The sequence below is a fragment of the Hippopotamus amphibius genome, chromosome 5 (genome assembly GCF_030028045.1).
Source record: "Hippopotamus amphibius kiboko isolate mHipAmp2 chromosome 5, mHipAmp2.hap2, whole genome shotgun sequence".
NCBI lineage: Eukaryota > Metazoa > Chordata > Mammalia > Artiodactyla > Hippopotamidae > Hippopotamus > Hippopotamus amphibius.
This window is the reverse complement of record NC_080190.1, coordinates 64999709-65019383: the sequence shown is the minus strand read 5'-3', so window position 1 is coordinate 65019383 and position 19675 is coordinate 64999709. Positions and strand designations below refer to the sequence as shown.

Here is a 19675-nt window from a genome sequence, read left to right as displayed (position 1 = left end):
CTGAATGTGGGCGACCTGAGTCTGGACAAGTCAGCGCAAAGTATACAGAAGGTTGTTGACTGTCCAGGCTGGGGAGCCTCAGGCAGGGGTGTCCGCAGCCCCAAGGCAGATTCTGTCATGGCCTCTGGGTGGCGCCCTGTTTCCCAGCAGTGCTTCCCCATAGGTTCGTTTCACCAGCCCCCGCCCCCATTTCACAGGTGAGGAAATAGAGGCACAGAGGCGAGACCGACCTAGCCAGAGTCCGTCAGAAACTTCCCGGGAACCAGCACCCAGACCCAGGGGATGGTCTGCAGTGGCCTCAGGCCCCCAACATTTCTGCTGCTTTGTGCAGGGGCTGCCCCTTGCCCCGGGTCACCCAGGACAGGAGCAGGGCTGAGCCCAACCAGCTCCTGCAGGTGCCTGAGGAACACACTCCAGGCCATAGCCAGCCCGCCAGCTGAGGCTCTTCCTTACCTTTCTCTTTTTCTTTTTAATCCAAAAGCCAGCAGCTAGCTTTCATAAAGAGTAATAAGACTTTGCTCACTCCAGTGCCCTGGCCCATGACCTGGATGAGAGAAAATTCCTGGCTCCTTCAGAAGCTTGGTCAAGGCTGAATGGTCCTGGATAAACAGACGCCTGGAGCTGAGAATGGACTCTGGCCAAGTGTGGCCTGGGGGACTGAGCTGTTGGCCCCCGCACCCACCCCTGGAGCTGGAGCATCTGGAAAGAACCACTTGCCCTTTGTCTGTTGTCATACGTGGGTCATCATTTTTATATTTTTTAGACACTAATTTAGAAATGGTGTGTGTGTGTGTACGCATGTGTGTGTGCGGCCACACTGTCTGGGTAGTTTGTTAGTGCTGACTTCCCTGTGAATCAAAGCTGGGAAAGGACTCTGCTCAACCAGGGAGTTTAAAATAGACTTGCTGACTCGGATGCTCTGGGCCTCCGACAGCCTCCTGCCTGCCTCCTGCAGGGTGTGTGCTGCCTCAGTCAGGGAAGACATCCTGGCTGCACAGAGTCCGTTCATTCAGCAGACATTGATGAGGGTGCCCTGCACTGCGGCCTTCACCTCTGCTCACAGCTCACTGGCCAGGAGGCCTTCCAGAAGGTCTGTACTTGGAGCCAGCAGACAAGGGTGCACATTGTCAGCCACCTGCCTCCCAGCCAGGCCGAGGAGTCCACATGGGCCTCAGGCTGCTTGGCTGTGTAAACTCACTCTTGCCATTTGTTAGCTGTGTGACTTTGGGCAAATTACTCAACCTCTCTGAGCCCCACTCTTCACCTAAGAAATGGGTCTTTAGAGTGCTACCTACCATCTTGGACTGTTGTCGGTCTCAAGTGCTAGGTACCAACCTCGACATGCATGAGTACTGGGTTTAATTTTAACTATTGGGAATTCTTACTGTTTGAATGTAGGACAAATTAAGTGACTTTAAGACTTCATTCTTTGAATCTGATAAAAAGGAGGCAGTGATTCCTGTCCTGCCTAATTCTGAGAAATATCGTGAAGCTCTCCTGAAATAGCAGATAAGTCTCTGTACCTCTGTGACAGTGTTCCCATCTCACCTGGCCTGGCTTGATGCTCTTGAGTTAAGGCTCAGCCTCCTATATAAGCCGAGATGCACTGATTTATTTATTGCAGAAGGGACTACAGAGTGTCCCATCCTCAGGTTTATGGAATTATTTCCCATTTATCAAGCTGCTGCCACAGCCTAAGTGCTATATAGAGCATAGAAGTAGGCATGCTACCTTGCAGCCAAACTCCACAGCCAGCCAGCCAGCCAGGTGACAAGCCCAGGATGGCAGGGAAGATGCTGACATTTGTCAGTATTGCCAGCCAATTGCAGTTTACAATAACCATTGTAAAAAGGCTTCCCTGGGTTTGCAGATGGGGGAAGTGAGGCTCAGCATGGTGACTTGCCCAAGGCCATGTACATAATTGTTACTGGCAACCCAGAATCTTTAGTTTGTCTTAGCTGCTACCACAGATGGAAAGCTGCTATCTCGTGGTGGGATGTGATGAACAGAGGTGTGGGCCCAGGGAGGAGCTGCATGCCCAGGCTTGGCCATTTGCCTGGTCTGTGACCTGTTCTTTGGACCTTGGTTTCCCCAAAAATGAAATGAGAGAGTGGACTGTTAGATGCTTCAAACCAACTTCTAGGGGCAGCTCTAGACAGCATGAGTCTTTTTTTTTTTTTTTATGTTATTTAACTTGAATGCCTTTATTTTTATTTATAATTTCAATTTTGAACAGGTAGTACATTCACAAAGTTCAAAATTGGAGACACGCAAAAGAGTATGCAGTGAAGTCCCCACCTCCCCATCCCAAGCCTCCCTCGGAGGCAACCACCGTCCGAAATTTCTTGTGTATCCTTCCAGAGGATATATGTACATATTTGTGTGTTTTCTTTTCCCTATCTAGCCCATCCCTGCTTTTTTGCACAGATAGTACTGTATTCTACACATGTTCCTGCTCCTTACTTTCCTCACATGAAGTTGAGAAGGATTTAGAGAGCGTTCTGGGCTCATCAAGGGTCCTAATTTTGTATGGCTGCTTAGAAATTTGAATGCCTTGAAACCAGATTTGCCCTTCCACATTGATTGCCACAGGCCCGCACTGCATTATTCCCAGCCGGCCCCACATTTATTTGCTACTGGGTTGCCCCTGTATGAATTTGGGGGGAACCTGATGTCACTTACAGTGTGACATCTTGTCTTTCTCTCTTAAACCTGAGAGAAACTGAAGTCACCCTTCACTTTCTGTGACCCTGTAGACCCCAGAGTTGGGACATATTCAGCTCTGTAGGTAGCTGAGTCCCCAGCTATGCCTGGCCTCAGCTTCTCATCACCTGCCCTAACTTTTCCTCTCTCTGCTCCAACAGTGGCCATCGTCTCAGAGGATGACTTTCATCAGAGCTCCAACTCCACCTACAGAACCGCAAGCAGCTCTCTCCGAGCTGACCAAGAAGCGCTGCTTGAGAAGCTGCTGGACCGCCCACCGCCCGGCCTGCAGAGGCCTGAGGACCGCTTCAACGGTACCTACCTCATCTTCTTCAGCTTGGGCATCGGCAGCCTGCTGCCATGGAACTTCTTTGTCACAGCCCAGGAGTATTGGACATTCAAATTCAGCAACTGCTCTAGCCCAGCCACAGGGGAGGAACCTAAGGGCTCAGACATCCTGGTAAGGCGGGCTTCTCCTGGGAGGAGGCGGGGAGCAAGCTGCCTGGAGGGGTGAAGGGCGACTTCACTTGGGTGCACTCTTCCAGGAAGGCTTGCAGCTTGCTGAGAGGATGGATGCAGATTGGGAAGCTGTGTGGAGTACAGTAGGTAGATGGATTACACTTCACCTCTAAGACATGCTCTGTGTTGTGTATGAGGCCTCATTCTTCATGTGGCAGGGGAAGATGGAAATGGATAAGACGCAGTCCCAGCCTTCACATTGCTTAGCATTTAACTCGGGGAGGAGATGCAAATGATGATTCTGTGCTGTGTGGTATGGTAACCCAAGAATCTAGAGTCCGTGTCCCCGGGGATTTGGAAGGGTGGATATGATAGTGCTAAGTTCAGCTGTGAGTTGCAGAAAATTCCAAAAGAGCAGTGGCTACTACAAGAGGGAAGGTCATTTTACTCTCATGTGCAAGTCTGGAGGGGCCAGCCCAATGCTAGTGTGATATTCCATGTTGTCAGGAACCTAGTTGCTCCACTATATGTAGCTTCCATGTTCAAGTTCACTTCATAGTCCAAGATGGCTGTTGGAGTTCTAGTCATTACATCAGAAAGGAAGAGGAGAAAGTGAGACATAAGAACATAAACACTCTGGGAAGTAAAACACATTGCTTCTGCTCATACTGCATTGGTCAGAACTCAGTCATGTGACCACATGCACTGCAAAGGAGGCTGGGAAATGTAGTCTTTAAGTGCCATCTTCATCCCGGAGAACCGTGTGCGCAGTTCAGATGGGAGTTTGTGTAGTTATGGAATACAGGGAGAACCAAAGACTGGGAATAAGTAGTCTCTTCATTAGGAGAGAGATCTCTATGACTTAGAAGAATGAGGAGGAGACATTCCAGGTGGAAGGAAAACTCTGAGCTGTGGCAGGATGGGAGGAAGTTTCAGATCTCTATGAGAAACAGTGAAGCATCTGGTTTGGCTATATATGGGGTACACGTAAGAGAGAAATAAGGCTTGAGATCATTGCCTTGGCCTTGAAGTCATCGCTCAGGCCTTGAATATCAAGGTGAAGGGTCTCAGTTTGGTTGGCAGTGGCATCAAGCCCTCTTTCTCCACCTGGAGCTGCTCACTTTGTATGGTGACCTGGGGCAGGGAGAGTGTTAAAGAAAAAAATTTTTCTGCCACTTGTTAAAGTGGTAAGGAAGCCTTTACTCAAAACGTGCAATAAGGGAAAGAGATTGGGCTCAGCTCCAAATACTGCAAGGACAAGCAGGGATTTATAGCTAAGGAGCAGAGTGAGGGGGTTAGTGGATGGAAAATTACTAAGAAGAGCCATCAAGGGTAGGGGGATTTTTTTCTCATAAATTAAAGTTTTATTATAATTTGGTTTAGTATAAAAGTTGTCACTAACCTTACTTGGAAAGTTGCCATAGCATTTGAGAATTATTTCTTTTTTAAATGTATTTTGTTGAAGTATAGTTAACCTGCAGTGAAAGGTAGGGGGATTCGTGCTAAAGGCAGGCCAAAGACATAGGCACCAAGGGTGGCGGATGAAGAACTTGATCAGATCTTGAGGGTGATCAGATGTCAAGGGTGGGAGGGATTCTCCGTAAATGGACTTAGCAGGATTCTTGCTAAGACTGGGCTGGGCAGGTGGAAGACAGGATGGGGACCACGATCGAGGTCCAGTGGGAAGAGGACCCAGTATGGTTACTCTTTGTCAGGAGCCTCAGTTTCCCCAGCTGATCTAGGGCAGGGTCTGCTCTCTCTTGAAAGCTCATGGTTGGGGGAAGTGGGTCGTCTCTAACGTTATGCTGGGCTGGGGGTTGCCAGCAGCCCCTCTCCTCTAGGAGTGCCCCAGGGGACAAGAATTGGCAACCCTTGCAGACCCTAGCTGACCCCTCAGCTGGCCTAGGAGTTGGCTCACCACCCCTCTTCTGAGAGCACCTTTGAAATCCTTGACCTAACCCCTCGGGACTTTTAATGAGTCTGATACATTGGCTGAGGCATCCCTATTGTCTGTCTGGAAGGGCTGTACCATGGCTACGCATTGGAATCACCCAGGGAGCTTTTTAAAAAATTCCAATCCGGGCTGTACCCCAGAGGTTCTGGTTGAATAAGGCTGAGGTGAGGTGTGGACATGGGCATTTTAAGACTTCACACCCCTTCCTCCAGCCCCAGCCGCTTGATTCTGACACCCTGGGAGGGCCTCTCCCTGTGAACTGATGAATTCACAGATGCCTCCAGGGGCCAGAGCAGTGCATATAAACTCATTTCTGCAGCTGAAGGGCTGTCATGGGAACGTAGTATAGTAGTTTAGAGTGTCCTACTCAAGACGTGGTCGTGGGACCAAGCATCGCTGGGAGCGCGTTGGTGATGCAGAGTCTCAGGCCCCCAGACCAGCTGCGTCAGGAGCTACTAACACGCCACCCCGGCGACTGGCAGACATGGTCGAGTTTGGGATGCACCGGCTATGGCAGGCTTCTGGTAACAGACTGCGTGCCTCTGTTCTTAGTTCCCTGGCCCCTCGGTGCTGCCTCATCTTCCAGGTATGTAACAGGAGGGTAATATCCCCACCAGCTTCTTAGGTTGTGAGGATTAAATAAATTAATATGCATGCTAAGCGCTTAGAACAGGGTCTGGCGCCAATACTGTGAGTGCTCTATAAACATTATTATTGTTATTACCATTCGAGGGATGGGGCCCACACGTCTGAGCTGCATGTGGCCCTGGTGTATTTCCAGACGTCTGGCTTAGCCAGGGTGCTTTATGATCCACTTTTATTTACCAGTGACGCGCACGTCCCAGCTTTCTGCCAGCCTCAGTAAATCAGCCAGCCCACTTGGGCTTCATCCAGAAGATCCCTGTCTGACTGGGCCAGCACCCAGGCTCCGGTGGCCCGCAGGACTAGATTCCATGTGCACCTGTCCTGCCTCCTCCTCTGCCCGCTGCCCCAGCCTCAGCAGCAGACAGCCCAGGGCGGGCGAGGACGCGCAGTCTGGTCTCTGGGAGTGTCGCCCAGTGGACTTGTGCAGTGAGCTGCTCTCGCTGCAAGGCGGTCCCTTCCCAGCTGCAGGCACTTAGCATTCCAGGCCCTGCTACTATGCTTTATTGCCTCTTTCGAAGTGCTGGCAGGTGCAGATGTAGTACCTGCGGCTGCCCGGAGCTCCTGGCTCTTGGCATCAGAGATGAGAGACCTGTCACCCCTCGATTCATGGGCCGGGTTTGGGAAGCAAGCATGCTGGGGTGTTTCTGCATTTTGTGGGCCATTTGTCTTTGCCTGATTCCTCACTCCTGCCACCCACCTCCCCAGTTCTTTCCCCCTCTCTTCCTGAGTTCCCTGTGAGAGGCGGCTGGGCTACACGGTCACCTGAGGGCTACTCTGGGGGGAGGGAGGGGGAAGAGTCAAATGGGTCTGTCTGCAGCCACCACCTGCAACTCAGTGAGCTATGGGTCTGGATGTTGGTTGTTCTCTGTACTTTCCTTTTTGTATTTCCCAGGGATGGGTACCACTGGGTGGGGAGTTTGACTCCGTAGGAATGTTTACACAGACCCTCCCCCCCACATGTGTCACTTTCAAGGTCGCCTCCCTTCTCAGGCTCATTTCCTTCTGCCTGGAACAGCTTTGGGATGGTTTAAAAGTCATTCTGCTCACATGCCCCCTTGTCTCCATTCTCTGGAGTAAGAACTTTGAATAAACTCACCATGGGACTGTGGGCCCAGAGCCAAAAAAATTAGAGCATAAACGAGGAAGAATTGATAGGAAAAGACGGTGCGGTGGGGAGCCATCTTCTGAGCCCGACTGCGGGCCACCATGCTGGCAAGGGTGTTAAACACATTGTCTCTCATTAACCCTGTTTTTGTTTTTTTCAGACAAAAAGCCCGAGGCTTACAGAGGTTCGATAGCCTGGCCCTAATTGCGTAGCTGGGAAGGGCTGTGAACCATTCTCCAGAGCGTTTAGGTGGATAGGTGTCATGCTCCTGGAGACAGGGGCCACCCCACACCCTGATTTGGCCAAACCCTGTCTTTCTTCCTATGGGGAGGTGACCCTGGTCTGGCCTCCTTTTCCACCCTGGAACCCCTGGATTCTGGACCCAGCGTCCAAGCTGTCAGCATCCCTGATCCCTCCCCTCTACCACCTCTACCATACACCCCTTGCCCGCCCCCCCCCACCCCGCCCCAGTCCTTGCCTGGCTCTGGGGTTTGTAAATCATCCGTGATCCTGTGGGGCTTCCTTGCCCTCCCCTTGGCCTCTCCTGCAAGCCTGTAGGGCTGCTGCTGGGCCAGAGACAATAAGCCAGACACACCCCTGCCTTTCTGCCCCAGGGAGGACGGTCATGACACCTCCCAGTCATTCCCTGCCATGAGGCCTCCACAGCCCCTCCCCACACATTCTTCCCATGCACCTTGGCCTGCCCAGGGCTCCTCTGAGGGGGCTGCGGGACGTGGCCAGGTTGTGGGTGGGACCCACAGTCTGACTTGGTGTCAGCGAGGCCAGGACCCAGGCCTGACCATCTACTGCTGTCCCATCCGTCCTCTGACCAGAGGGGGCCCCGGTAGCCCAGACTCAGGGCAGGAAGCAGGTACATCTCTTACTCCTGGGAGCCACCCCTGCCTCCACACATCTGAACTATGGGCTCCTCATCTGGGTCCCCAGAGCCCAATGTACTTCCCCATCAGGTCCTCAGCCCACAACGCGTGGTATTGAGCACTTATTGTAGGGGAGCCACGCTCTCAGCACTTTGCCTGCATTAACTCATTTAATCCCACAGCAGCCTGTGAGGCAGGAACTGTTATTATCTGGGATGACAGTACCTTTTTCAAAGATAAGAATGCCTCTCCCACCAAACCGTTTGCTCTTTGAGGATAGTGAGTACAGCTCTCTTACTGCATATCCCTGTGCCCCCAACACAGAGTTGTACATAATAAATATTTGTTGCATTAGTTATTATGTGGCTGGGGAGGAAAGTCCCATCACCCCAATCCAAGAGAAGGATGGCATGGTTTTGCAAGGGAGCAAAAGATCTGAGGGTCACAGTGGCCACCACTAAAGGAGTTCTGATGTTTTATGTGGGTTGGCAGATACATGAAATGGGATTCCTGCATAAGGAGGGGACCCAAGTTGATCTGGTTCAGCAGGTGGGGGCTAGAGCATCTTCTCATTTATGGCACCTTGGTCTTGGCCCAACCCCTCACCCCGCCCCCCCCGCCCCCCAAAGAAGCAGGATGGCATGACTTGGGAGCTGTTCTTACAACTAAGGGCAGACATCCCAATTCAAGGAATAAGGGTTAAAAGTAACCCTAAACTAGGATGAACTAGTTTATTTTATTTATAAATTTGTTTCTTTATTGGCTGTGTTGGGTCTTTGTTGCCAAGCGAGGGCTTTCTCTAGTTGTGGTGAGCAGGGACTACTCCTTGTTGCGGTGTGTGGGCTTCTCAGTGCAGTGGTTTCTCTTGTTGCCGAGCATGGGCTCTAGGTTCGTGGACTTCAGTAGCTGCAGCAGGTGGACTCAGTAGTTGTGGCTCATGTGGTCTAGAGAGCAGGCTCAGTAGTTGTGGCACAAGGGCTTAGTTGCTCCATGGCATGTGGGATCTTCCTGGAGCAGGGATCGAACCCGTGTCCCCTGCGTTGGCAGGCGGACTCTTAACCACTGCGCCACTGGGAAAGTCCCTGAACTAGTTTAGAGAAGAGGAAACTGGAGGACAGATTATCAGAGGTCTTGGTAATGGCCTGTTGATTTTACAAAGTCCCCGCCACACAGCCTGTGCCTACAGCCATTGGACCCACCATATTACTTCCTCTGCAGGATGACCTGGTGGGTTAGGTGCTGTCATCCCCAGTTTTCAGATGGAGAAACTGAGGCTCACAGATCTGGAGCCACTGTCCCAAGGTCACTGGCTAGCAAGTGACAGAGCTGGGCTGTAGACCAGTCTGGAGGTCAGCAGAAGCCCGTACTGGTAACCAGCGTGCTTTGGCCACTCCACCTCCCCTGGCATCCTCAGCTCTGGCTGCACACCAGAATTACCCGGAGAGCTGTGAAAGCTTACCCACCTGTCGCACCCCCCTGATTCTGGTGACATTGAAGGAGGGGCCTGGGCAGAAGCATTTTGAAGCTCTCTAGCTGAGGCTGACATGCAGCCACATGATCCAAGAGAAAAGTTACCAGCTGGGGGTAATGAGCTGCTGTCTTCTGCCTCTACCAGAGCATCCACTGAATGGGCTTAGGCTACGTCAAGAGAGACTTAGGTAAGCCCTCTGGAAGGGCTTCCTGCAGTGCAAGTTGTCAAAGCTGGCAGGGGGGGGGAGAATGAGAGCAGGCTCCCTGCTGGAAGTTTGAGGAACAGTTTTCCTTCACCTGGTCTTCTTCAGAGAGTGTGGGGTCCTCACTGGGACTCTTACAAACGGAGATGGTGATGCTGAAAGCTCAGCCTTTTTGCACCGGTGCCAACTCAAATCTTGGAGACAGTTTTGGGTAAAGTAGAAAAGAATAGCTTTATTGCTTTGCCAGGCAAATGGGGACACAGCACCCCCAAAAAACTAGTGCCCCAACCTGGAGGATTTGGTGAGGAGTTTTATAGCAAGAGTGGGGTTGCTGATAAGATTAGGATGTGAGCAGGGCCTGTACTTCTCTAATCTGGTCTCAAATAGTCTTCTTGATGAGCTTCTCTGGTGTGAAGAATGCTGACATCTTCCCTTTGTTGGGTTTTACTTCTATAAAGAGCTTAAAGACATTGTTATGTGTATTCCTTGAGGGGGACCCAGGACCCTGCCCCATGGCTGCACTGTTGTTTCCTGGCTGCCCCTCCTTGTCTTTGCCTATTCCCTCAACTGGCCTGGATACCGGTTACAGGCAGGATCCCTGTTCTCTATCATGCCAGTTCTCAAACTCATTCAGGAGGCAAGGTGCTTGTGAAACAGGAGGGAAGAGGGCAGGGCACAACCTCTAAAAGAATGACAGCCTCAAGGGCTCTCACTTTCCTGAGATGACCCCATGCCCTGGGGCTGCTCTCACCTTTTGAGACATTCTGTCTATGGAATGTGTATCTCTAAAGAAATCCACATCTTATCTTTCACTTTGTCTCTCGCTGAATTCTTTCTGTAATAGACATCAACAGCCTGAGCTCTGTTAAGTCCTGAGACCAGGTGAATGATATCAACTAAAAGTGTGGGTTCAAGTCCCAACCTGGGCTCTGGCCAGGTTCGAGTCCTGGTCCATGGGTTCAAGTCCCATCTGAGTTGTGCTATTTCAACTGGCAAGAGCGACCCCAGGGCATGGGATCATCTGGGAAAGTGAGAGCAGCCGTGGGAGAAACACACTCCATGGAGTGTGGGCCATCTCAGAAGGTGAGAGGCCCAAGGTCTACTGGAAGTTGACTCTTCCACCACCTTGAACCTAGTTGGTTCTAACCAGTTTATGTCATATCCTCAAGGGCTATGTCATTCTTTTAGAGGTTGTGCCCTGCCCCCTTCCCTGCTGTTTCGCTTGGAAGGTATGCATTCTGCAGAACACTTCTTTCTGTTACAGAAGTCCCTTCCCTTCCTGGATTAGCAACTGTTTGAGTCTGCCCTTTGGAACTCAGGAAGGTCATGGAGGCTGGAGTCTGTTCCCTACAAACAGGGAATGGAGCTCCTGGCCTCCGTGCTCAGGAGCCCCACAGGGTCCTGCTTGGTTTCACTGAAGGTAGGGTCTGATGCTAACCTAAACGCTTCGGGCTGAATTCCTCAACCTGACTCTGCTGTCCCTTGATGCTTGACAGCCTGGGAAGAGACTTCAGCCCTTCCTCTGGGCACATGCTCGGTGTGAGCTGTGGGGCTCCATATCTACCTTCCTCATCCTCCTCGTTTGCCAGCCTCCTGGAAAAGGAGCAGTAGGGCCGACTGGGCCCCGAGGTACATGTCCTAGCACCTGGGGTGACAGGCAAAAAAAGTGAAGCCATGAGAACAGAGGACAGGGAAATGGAGGCAGTCTCGGCCTCCGCTCTCCTGTGCTGCCATCACTGTCAGGACCAGCCAGTACCCTCTCTGCTGGATCCGGGGTGAACTGTGACCTGCTTCTGGAGTTTTAAGAGCCACGGGTCGTTTATTTTGTAAAAGCTGTGCACCTGGGAGGAAGCTGGGTCTGTCCGTCTCATGGGACTGCAGGGTAGCTGCAGCTACCCTGGAGGAGCCCAGAGGGTGACAGAAAGACTTCAGCTCCAGTCCTAGTGGTGCCCTCCCCCCGCTCTGTGGCTTGGGGCCAGGCTTCATGGCCCCTGGGTCCTCTGCACGCAAACCCACCCACAGCATGTACAGAGTGCTCCAGATATCGCCGGGAGGGAAGTCTGGTATTTACTGCACGTCTCCCATGTAGCAGCCGCGGTGTGAGGACTAGGCCAAATCTTCATAACATTCACCACCTTTACCAAACCCTTACCCTGTGCCAGCTACCGCGCTAGAGGCTCTGATTTGGTTCTTAATTCCATGATATTTATTAAGCAACCTACTGTTTGCCAGAGGCTTTCTTTTCCTTATCTCTTTTGGTCCTTACTACAGCCCTCAGGGATAGATATTATTATACCCATTTTACAGAGAAGGAAACCAAGGCTCAAAAAATACAAGTTATTTGTTCCCAGGCACAAAGTCAGTGACAACTGTGACTCAAGCCGGGCCATCTGAACCCATGGTGTCCATGCCCTTAACCCTGGGCTCCATGTCAGCCTTTCCAGATGTTTTCAGACTGCACATTTCATCTGGCAGCACCTCCATGTCTGTAATGGAAACAGCAGTTTCATGAAGCAGCATCTACACTTAAAAAAAAATCTCTGATTGTAGTTTTCAAGGAGGAGCAGGTGCTCATCCGTGCTGACCTTAGAAATGGCTTATAAGCCACCCAGGCTGAGGATGGAGAGCTTGCCTTTGGACTTAACCTCGTGTGGGCCTTAGTGGCCTTGGGGAACAGTGTCATGGTGAAGGGACAGAAGATGGACCCGAGGCTGTGGGGGAGGGACTGGGGAGACCTCAAACCTGGGAAATACCTCTAGGAGTTTTGCTCTGAAACTGTTTCCTTCTGGAGGGTTGGAGTGGGAGTTACAGGGGACGTGTGGTCAAGAGGGTATGGATTTTCTGGGTTTGTTTGATTTTCAATACAGGAGCAATAGCAGGTAGTTTGTGTGCTCATGTGAATGGTCCAGTGGAGAGGGGACAATGGATGCTGAGGAAGAGGAAGAAGCGTGGCTGAGTGCGGTCTACAGGCAGGCAGGGCCTGGGCTTGGGGTGCAATGGAGGGGGTCCCGGAAGAGCACACAGATGATTCATCCTGGGGAACAGGAAAGAAGGCAGCAAAAGAGAAAATAAAATAAAATGCTGGTCGTGACCCATTAAGTGGATTTCATATCCTTTATGAACAGGGTTGCAACCTGTCATTTGAAAAGCCCTGCTCCACCCATTTGACGGTCACCTCACATTCAGCCATAAGGATGCATTTTGCCCACAGAGGAGGAAAGTGAAGCAGAAAGGGACTTGCTGATGCCACAGCGCTGTGGAGACGAAAGTGGGGGCTATAACCCAGGGGTATCTGAGTCTGCATCAGATTCCCTGGGGGACATGGCAAACACCCAGATTCGCAGGCTGCGCTGTGCTGACGCCTCCCTGGGCTGGGCCTGGGCACCGTTGGCAGGGGAGCACGTCTCCAGGTCTCCTCTGTGCCACATGCTGTTCCTTGAGAAGTTTGCACCATTCTGGAGGTAGATGGATCATGACGGTCCTGCGATCCACTCCTGTTACAACTCGGATCTCTCCGAATAGAAAAGGTGCTTAGATGCCATTTGGGAATCTACTATCTATATCTATCTATCTTAATCTATCTGTCTATTGGCTGTGTTGGGTCTTCACTCCTGTGTGTGGGCTTCCTCTAGTTTCGGTGAGTGGGGGCTCGTCTTCATTGCGGTGCCCAGGCTTCTCATTGCAGTGGTTTCTCTTGTGGAGCATGGGCTCTAGGCACGCAGGCTTCAGTAGTTGTGGCACATGCGCTCAGTAGTTGTGGCACACGGGTTTCGTTGCTCCATGGCATGTGGGATCCTCCCAGACTAGGGCTCGAACCCATGTCTCCTGCATTGGCAGGTGGATTCTCAACCACTGAGCCACCAGGGAAGTCCCACAATCTACTTTCTAAGAGCAGAATTCTGAAGAATGGTGCCAAGTGAGTGAAACACCCTTCCTCACCCCATGGAAGCATATTAAGACAGGATTTTGCCTGAGCCCTGTCAGCCCAGAAAATGAGAAAATGGGGGTGGCCTGGGGGTCAGGCAGGTTGGGATGGGGCTCTCGGCTTCCTGCACAGGGTGTGGCTGAGTGGCCGCCAGGCAGATAGGGCAGGTCTCTCCTCCCAGCTGCCCAGTGGCCTGGGCTCGCATGGATGGCTGCTCTAAACCGTTTTTAAAAATTAGAACGAAAGTGAGTCATTTTTTTTTTTATTCCCTTGTCCACCCTCTGATTCTAACTGCAGACCCGACCAGCATACTAGTCCCAATAAATATACCTGGGATGGCTTTTTCTTCTGTTTTTAGCTCTTGCTGTGTCCTACAGAGGGAGAGGAAAAGCCCGACCTGAGACGCTGTCAGTCATGCCTTTGGTGGCCTCGACTTCTCTTTTCACTTTCCGCCTGCGTGCTCAGGGCCCTCTCCACGCACCTGCGCCCTGCTCCCCGGCCCTCCCGGGCTGTCCGTCGCTCCACCTCTGGCTCCGGCTTTATTTCTTGCTGCGCTCACCCTTAGCATCCAGAGGCGATTTCCTCGACAAATTAGAACACAGCCTGGGCCTTAAGTGCTCCAGTGTCTCCTTAATGTGGTTGATCGTCTCCAGTGTCTGGAGAGCAGAACCAAACTGTAGTCCTTGCTGGGCGCCTTCATTACAGGGTCGTCATCCGGAAGGGGTCTGTGGTGGTGGCAGGGGCTTGGGGGACCCTCTTGGGAGTCCTGTGTGTGTGTGCACACACGCACATGCGTGCACCTGAGGCCTGTAGCAGCCTGTGGTTTCTGGCCACACGGATCCCCAAAGAGAAACAGCCTCCCTGCAGAGGAGAGCGCGTGTTGGGTGAGGAAGTGCAGCCAGGTCTGCTCAGGACTACCTCTTCCTGGTGGTTCTCCTAGGTTTCCTTCTACAGAGAGAAGCTGGAGCACCACCAGACCACCTCCTCTTTTTTTTTTTTTTTTTTTGCCACCACCTCCTCTTTACGCATATGCCACAGGGCCTGGTCCCTGTCCCCAGCCGTCAGTCCCCTGGGGGCTGCAGGAGCTGAGGGTAGATGGGGAGTTTCCTTGGAAGGCCTCTTCCTCCTTGCCATGGCCACATGGTCAGGCTGCAGAAGAGGAAGGACAGGCTGGCCAAGTGTCTGCAGGGACCGAGCCCTGAATCAGCTCTCACCCCGCAGAGGTTGTGCGCGGATTTACAGGCTCCCTGTTTCTCTGACCATTCCCTATATCTGTTTCTGAGCTATCTCCCTGCTGATGAAGGATCCAGCCTGAGTGTGCGCAGGCGGCACATAAAAGATGAAGATCCAAGGCCCGCTGGCCCCTGGAGGCAGGGGGCGGAAGGATGACAGAATTGATGTTGCCACTTTCTGGGCTCACCCTGCGTGGTGGAAAGACCTGGGGCTCAGGAGAGCTGGGTTGTTTGTGACTTTTTGTTAAATTTGCTGGGTGACTTAGGGCTCCATCTCCGTATTTAAGAAACTAGATCGAGGCTGGCAAACTTTTTCTAAAGGGCCAGATGGTAAATGGTTTAGGCTTTTGGGGCCACAGGATCTCTGTAGCAGGTACTCGGCTCTGCCCGTGTAGAGCGAAAGCCACTGTGAAGAATCTGTAAACAAATGGGTGCAGTCACTTTCCAGTATTTCCAAAAAATAAAAAACGAGGATGAGTGGATTTGGCCCCTGGCCAGTCTTTCACCAGGACTAGCCGCTCCCTGTGGTTCTCCCACAAGTGTCCTGAGATCTGTTATAGAGGTGCCTGCCTGGCTTAATTTCTCTTCATAACGCTTAATCACTGCCTCACATATTGTCTAATCATTTGCTTATGCATCTGCTGACTGTCTCCTTTTTTTCTTTTTTCTTTTTTTTTTGGAGTCCAGGCCTTTGATTTTCTTTACACCCATCATGCCGTGAACTCGTAGGGAATGGGCTCCAGCAGCTCAGGCTCCTTTCCATTCGTTCTCACGAAGTGTGCTTCTCTGGGTAGAGCAGGCTGGCGCTTCAGCTGAACCCAAGTACTCTTCTCTTTGGCTTCCTTCTTTTTCTGATCATTTTCCTTCACGCGTTTCAGGAAGTTATCTCGGCTCTTAGAGTGCTTAATATGCTTGATACGCACATTAATTCTCTTGGCAAGAATCTTGCCCTTAACTAGTTTGTTTACAGTGATGCCAACAGCATGCTGGGTAACATTGTAGACTCTTCCAGTTTTGCCATGGTAACATTTGTGGGGCATTCCTTTTTGTACATTGCCCATTCCCTTGATATCTACAATATCGCCTTGTAGATTCGCATGTATGTGGCCAAAGGAACAACTGTGTTTTCTAAAAGGCCTAGAGAACATGTAGCGGGTGCCCCTCCTCTTCCCTTTTGTGTTGGTCATTTTGGCGAATTACTGGAAGATGGCGGTTCCGGCCGAAAGCTGACCGTCTCCTTGAGCAGAACATCATTTCCACGAAAGCAGGAACTTGGACTGAATCCCCTGTGAATAGCTGTTGGGCTTAATAAACATGAGCAGAGTGAAGAGTTAATAAGTGTTTGTAGAGGGCCTGTTGTGTCAGTGCCGGACCGGCGGGGAGAGGGCACAGGAGGAAGACCCTCGTCCCAGGATTAGACACCGTGGTTGTCTAATCATTCAGGGGGTTGGAATCTCACCGTGAGGTCATTATTTTACCCACACGCTCAGACTACACCAGCGCAGACTTCCTTCCCTGACCAGTCAAGTTGCTGAAGCCAGAAACTGAGGCGTTATCCTTTATTTCCCTCCGTCCTTCCACCCCCACATTTGGCCCATCAGCAAGTCCTGTCCATTCCACCTCTGAAACGTCTCAATCCCTCCAGTTCTCCCCTCCACGGCCTCAGCCTCGCTGGCTCCCAGGGGGTCCCACACCATTGATTGTCCATGGAGGCTGCAGAAGTGGTCTCTTTAGGACAAAATAGAGAGGCCGTCCACCTCGCCACGTAAGGGGACAGAGGACTAGGTCTGAGCTGTGTGACTTGGGGCGAGTGCCTGACCTCTCTGAGCCTCAGTGTCCTCCTCTGCAGCATCGAGGGAGTGAAGATGTGAAGAGCAGTCAGAACAGCACTGTGTGGTGGGGGCTTGGTGAATGGGTGCTGGTACCAAGTTTCACAGCTGTTTAGAGTCCCACATCCAAACGCAACCCAGCCTGGATGCCCAGGCCCTGCCCATGCCCCCGGCCTGGTCCCTTACTCTCTCCCTCCCTCCCTGGATTCCAGAATAACCCTGGTTTTTCAGTTGCTTGAACACACCAAGCTCATTCATGCCTCGGAGCCAGCTATCTGCTGTTCCCTCTGTCCAGAATGCTTTTCCCCTCACCCCTCACAAGCTTATCTTTGGGTCTCTGTTCACACATTACGATCTCACTACTCTCACCAACATCAATCCCCCCACTGTGCTATATTTCACCTTATTTGGTTTTTCTTTTTATTGCATTTATTATAACTGGCAGTCTTTTTTGTAAACTTATATACTTGTTTTTTTGCCTCCCTCATGAGAGCATCCCAGCCTCTAGCACATGTTGGGCAAATAGAAGGTGCTCAGCCATTACTTGATGAGTAAGTGAGTGAGCTCTAGGAGATCGACTGCCTTTAACGTTTCTTGAGTGAATGAATGAGTGGATAAATGCATAGCCCCTGCCACCCACTTCTCCTCCTCCAGTCACCCCACCCCCTCCTGCCAGGTGACTCACTAGACCTAGCAGTCATCATACGGTTTAGCTGCTCAGAGGCCTTCCATAGCTCCCTAGTACCATCTGAAATAAACACCCCTCTTCAGCCTGCTACATGGGACCCCCCCATTAGCCTCCCTCATCCCCATTTGTCCCATCATTTAACCAAACTGGAGCCTGGAAAAGGGCCCAAAAGAGGGGACAGTGCATTAGGCGCTCCAAGGAGGGGCCAGGAGGCCAGGCTACTGGAAAAGGGGGCATAGCTGCTGGGCGCTGCGGGGCAGAGGGGCACTGGACAAATGGGCTTGACTTGGGGGTGGGGTGCTGCAGGCAGAGGAGAGGGCTGAGCAAAGATGAGGGAGGAGCTGGGACCCAGGGGAGTGAACATGAGCCACAGTCAGGTGATGGGGACGTGGGGACCAGCAAAGATGGAGCTGGGGTGAGGGTGAAAGGGAAACCAGGGAAACACTGAAGGGAGGACACTGAGAAAAGGAGGGAGGAATGATGGGGCCTCGGGAGGGGGGCTTGGGGTTCTCTTGAAGGCCTTTGATTTAGCAGCTTAGAGCTTGGGCTCAGCAGTGGAATGGCCACCAGGCAGTGGAAAGTGTTCTGGAGGCAGGGACCAATGCAGGCATGGGGGCCATCGAAACCAGGGGAGATGAACTCCCAGGCTGGGGCTATAGCACAGGAGAGAGGAAACTAATGAGACCCCTCCAGTGGCAGAGAGAGCAGGGGACTGAGACACCGAGGAGGGGGCCTGGAGGTGGCCCATGAGTCCAGGTGGGGGTGCTGGAGGGAAGGTGTGGGGGTTTCCCGTGGCTGCCCCATGACAAGGTACCACAACCCTGGTGGTGTGGAACAGCAGGAAGTATATTCTTATACTTCTGGAGGCTAGAAGTCCAATATCAAGGTGCCAGCAGGACCACGCTCCCCCTCTAACCCCCACAAAGCCTCTAGGAAGAATCTTACCTCGCCCCTTCCAGGTTCCGGGGGCTCCCAGCGAGCTTTGGCCTTCCTTGGCGTGTGGCAGCACAACTCCGGTCTCGGCCTCTGCGTTCACCAGGTGCCCTCCCTGCGTGTCTCTCTGTGTGCCCTCTCCTTCTTGTAAGGACACTGGTCCTTGGATTTAGGGCTCACTCTGATCCAGTATGGTCTCATCTTAACTAATTATATCTGCAAAGACCCTTTTTCCAAACCAGGTCACGTCTGAGGTTCTGAGTCGATGTGAATTTTAGGGGGGACACTGTTCAGCCCATTCGAGTGGGTGGCATGTGGTGTCAGGAGCCTGAGGGCTGAGACTGGACCTTGGTTGTGGGTGGGCTGCAAAGAGGACCTCTTGAAGGAGTCTCCCCAGAGCCACCTGGGAGCGGGTAAGGTGTTCACAGTGAGGGCATGGGCTGCATTTTTAGGGAGTTTGGAGTGAAAGGAAGGAGGGGACTGATAGCTGGAGATAGTGAAGTCAAAGAGGTTTTTTTTTTCTTAGCCCAAGGGAGACCTGAGTAGGCCTCTGAGATGGAAGAGAAGGAAGGAGCAGCAGTGAAGGAGAGAGAGGAAATGCAGACCAGGAAGGTGAGGATTTGCGGGAAAGGTCTCCCAGAAGCAGCTTCAGTGGAGGAAGAGCACCTTCTTGCCCTGGAGAGCTTTACACAGAGGAGGGCTGGGAGGCTCATTCCAGAAAACCTCAGGAACTTTGCTTATACTCTGGCAGGAATTCCAAAGGAGTTGTAAAAAAAGATCGCAGGCTGGGGAAGGCTTCCTGGCTATTGAAGAGCAAGATTTATAATGTCCCTGGGAATCTGGGCCTGAAGGAGGCCTGAGAGGCCACGCTTGGGCCAAGCATCAGGGCTGGTGTTAGAACATCTTGCAAAGGTTTCATGGGCCTCCTTTCCTTGGAGCGGCTGGGTCATCTTTCTGGGTCTTACCTGTCTGGCTATGACCCCAGCTTTGTTGTACCCTTGGTCGCCTGGCTACCCCATTGCACCTCAGTGGATCTGGGCTCCTATTTCCCTCACCTGTCTGACCCCTGGAACAGGCCCTGCCCCTCCCTCCCTGATCAGCCAACCCTCCCTGCTCATCCAGGCCCCCGGCCACAGACCCCTTAGCTTTCTGAGGCCAGTGCCCCAAACAGGGGGCCTTAGAACCCACAAACAGGATGCCACCTGCACCTCTCCGATCCCCATGGGGACACTGGCCCTCTGCTCACTGCGTGGCCTGCCCCGGAGTGACTTTGACCAATGCCAGGGTGGGGCTGCCTCCCCTGCAGCATCCCAGACACAAAACTCAGCGCTGGGCTGTCCGAAGGCAGCACGGTAGCAACGGCAGGCTCGTCTTGGCTCCAGCCTGCTCGCTGCTGCTAATTTCATGCCCCTGTGATCCAGGTAACGCATTGCTGCCTCAAGCTGCCACCCCCAGGCGTGAATCGCGTTTTCTCACCCTGCAGGAGCCCAGCTGCCTCTGCCCTGCTCTTGAGGTGGGGGCCGCACAAAGCTGCCTCTCAGAAGACGCTGGGCGGTGGGCCCCGAGCTCGTCGGCCGCGGCCCGTGACTCATTTGCTGCATTTATTTCAAAGTGCCCAAATGGCATTTTGGGGAGAGGACGCTTACCCAGG

General features: G+C 52.3%; 1 protein-coding gene and 1 pseudogene across 12 annotated transcripts in view; one reads left to right on the top strand and one right to left on the bottom strand.

Annotated features, from left to right (window-relative positions):
* SLC29A3 (solute carrier family 29 member 3) overlaps positions 1–19675 on the top strand; it is a 45395-nt gene that overhangs the window by 371 nt on the left and 25349 nt on the right. For 3 of the 12 annotated variants that reach the window (XR_009053913.1, XM_057736403.1, XM_057736399.1), the window contains exons 2-3: positions 482–736; positions 2865–3163. Coding sequence is in view for 11 of the 12 variants with exons in the window: in XM_057736403.1 (XP_057592386.1) it covers positions 628–736; positions 2865–3163 (408 nt within the window). In the remaining variant the exon portion in view is untranslated. Of the gene's footprint in view, positions 1–54; positions 198–481; positions 737–980; positions 1091–2864; positions 3164–19675 lie in introns of those variants that run through there. The other 9 variants (XM_057736410.1, XM_057736407.1, XM_057736406.1 and 6 more) reach the window with 7 other exon arrangements.
* Positions 15285–15786, bottom strand: LOC130853937 (60S ribosomal protein L21-like; annotated as a pseudogene).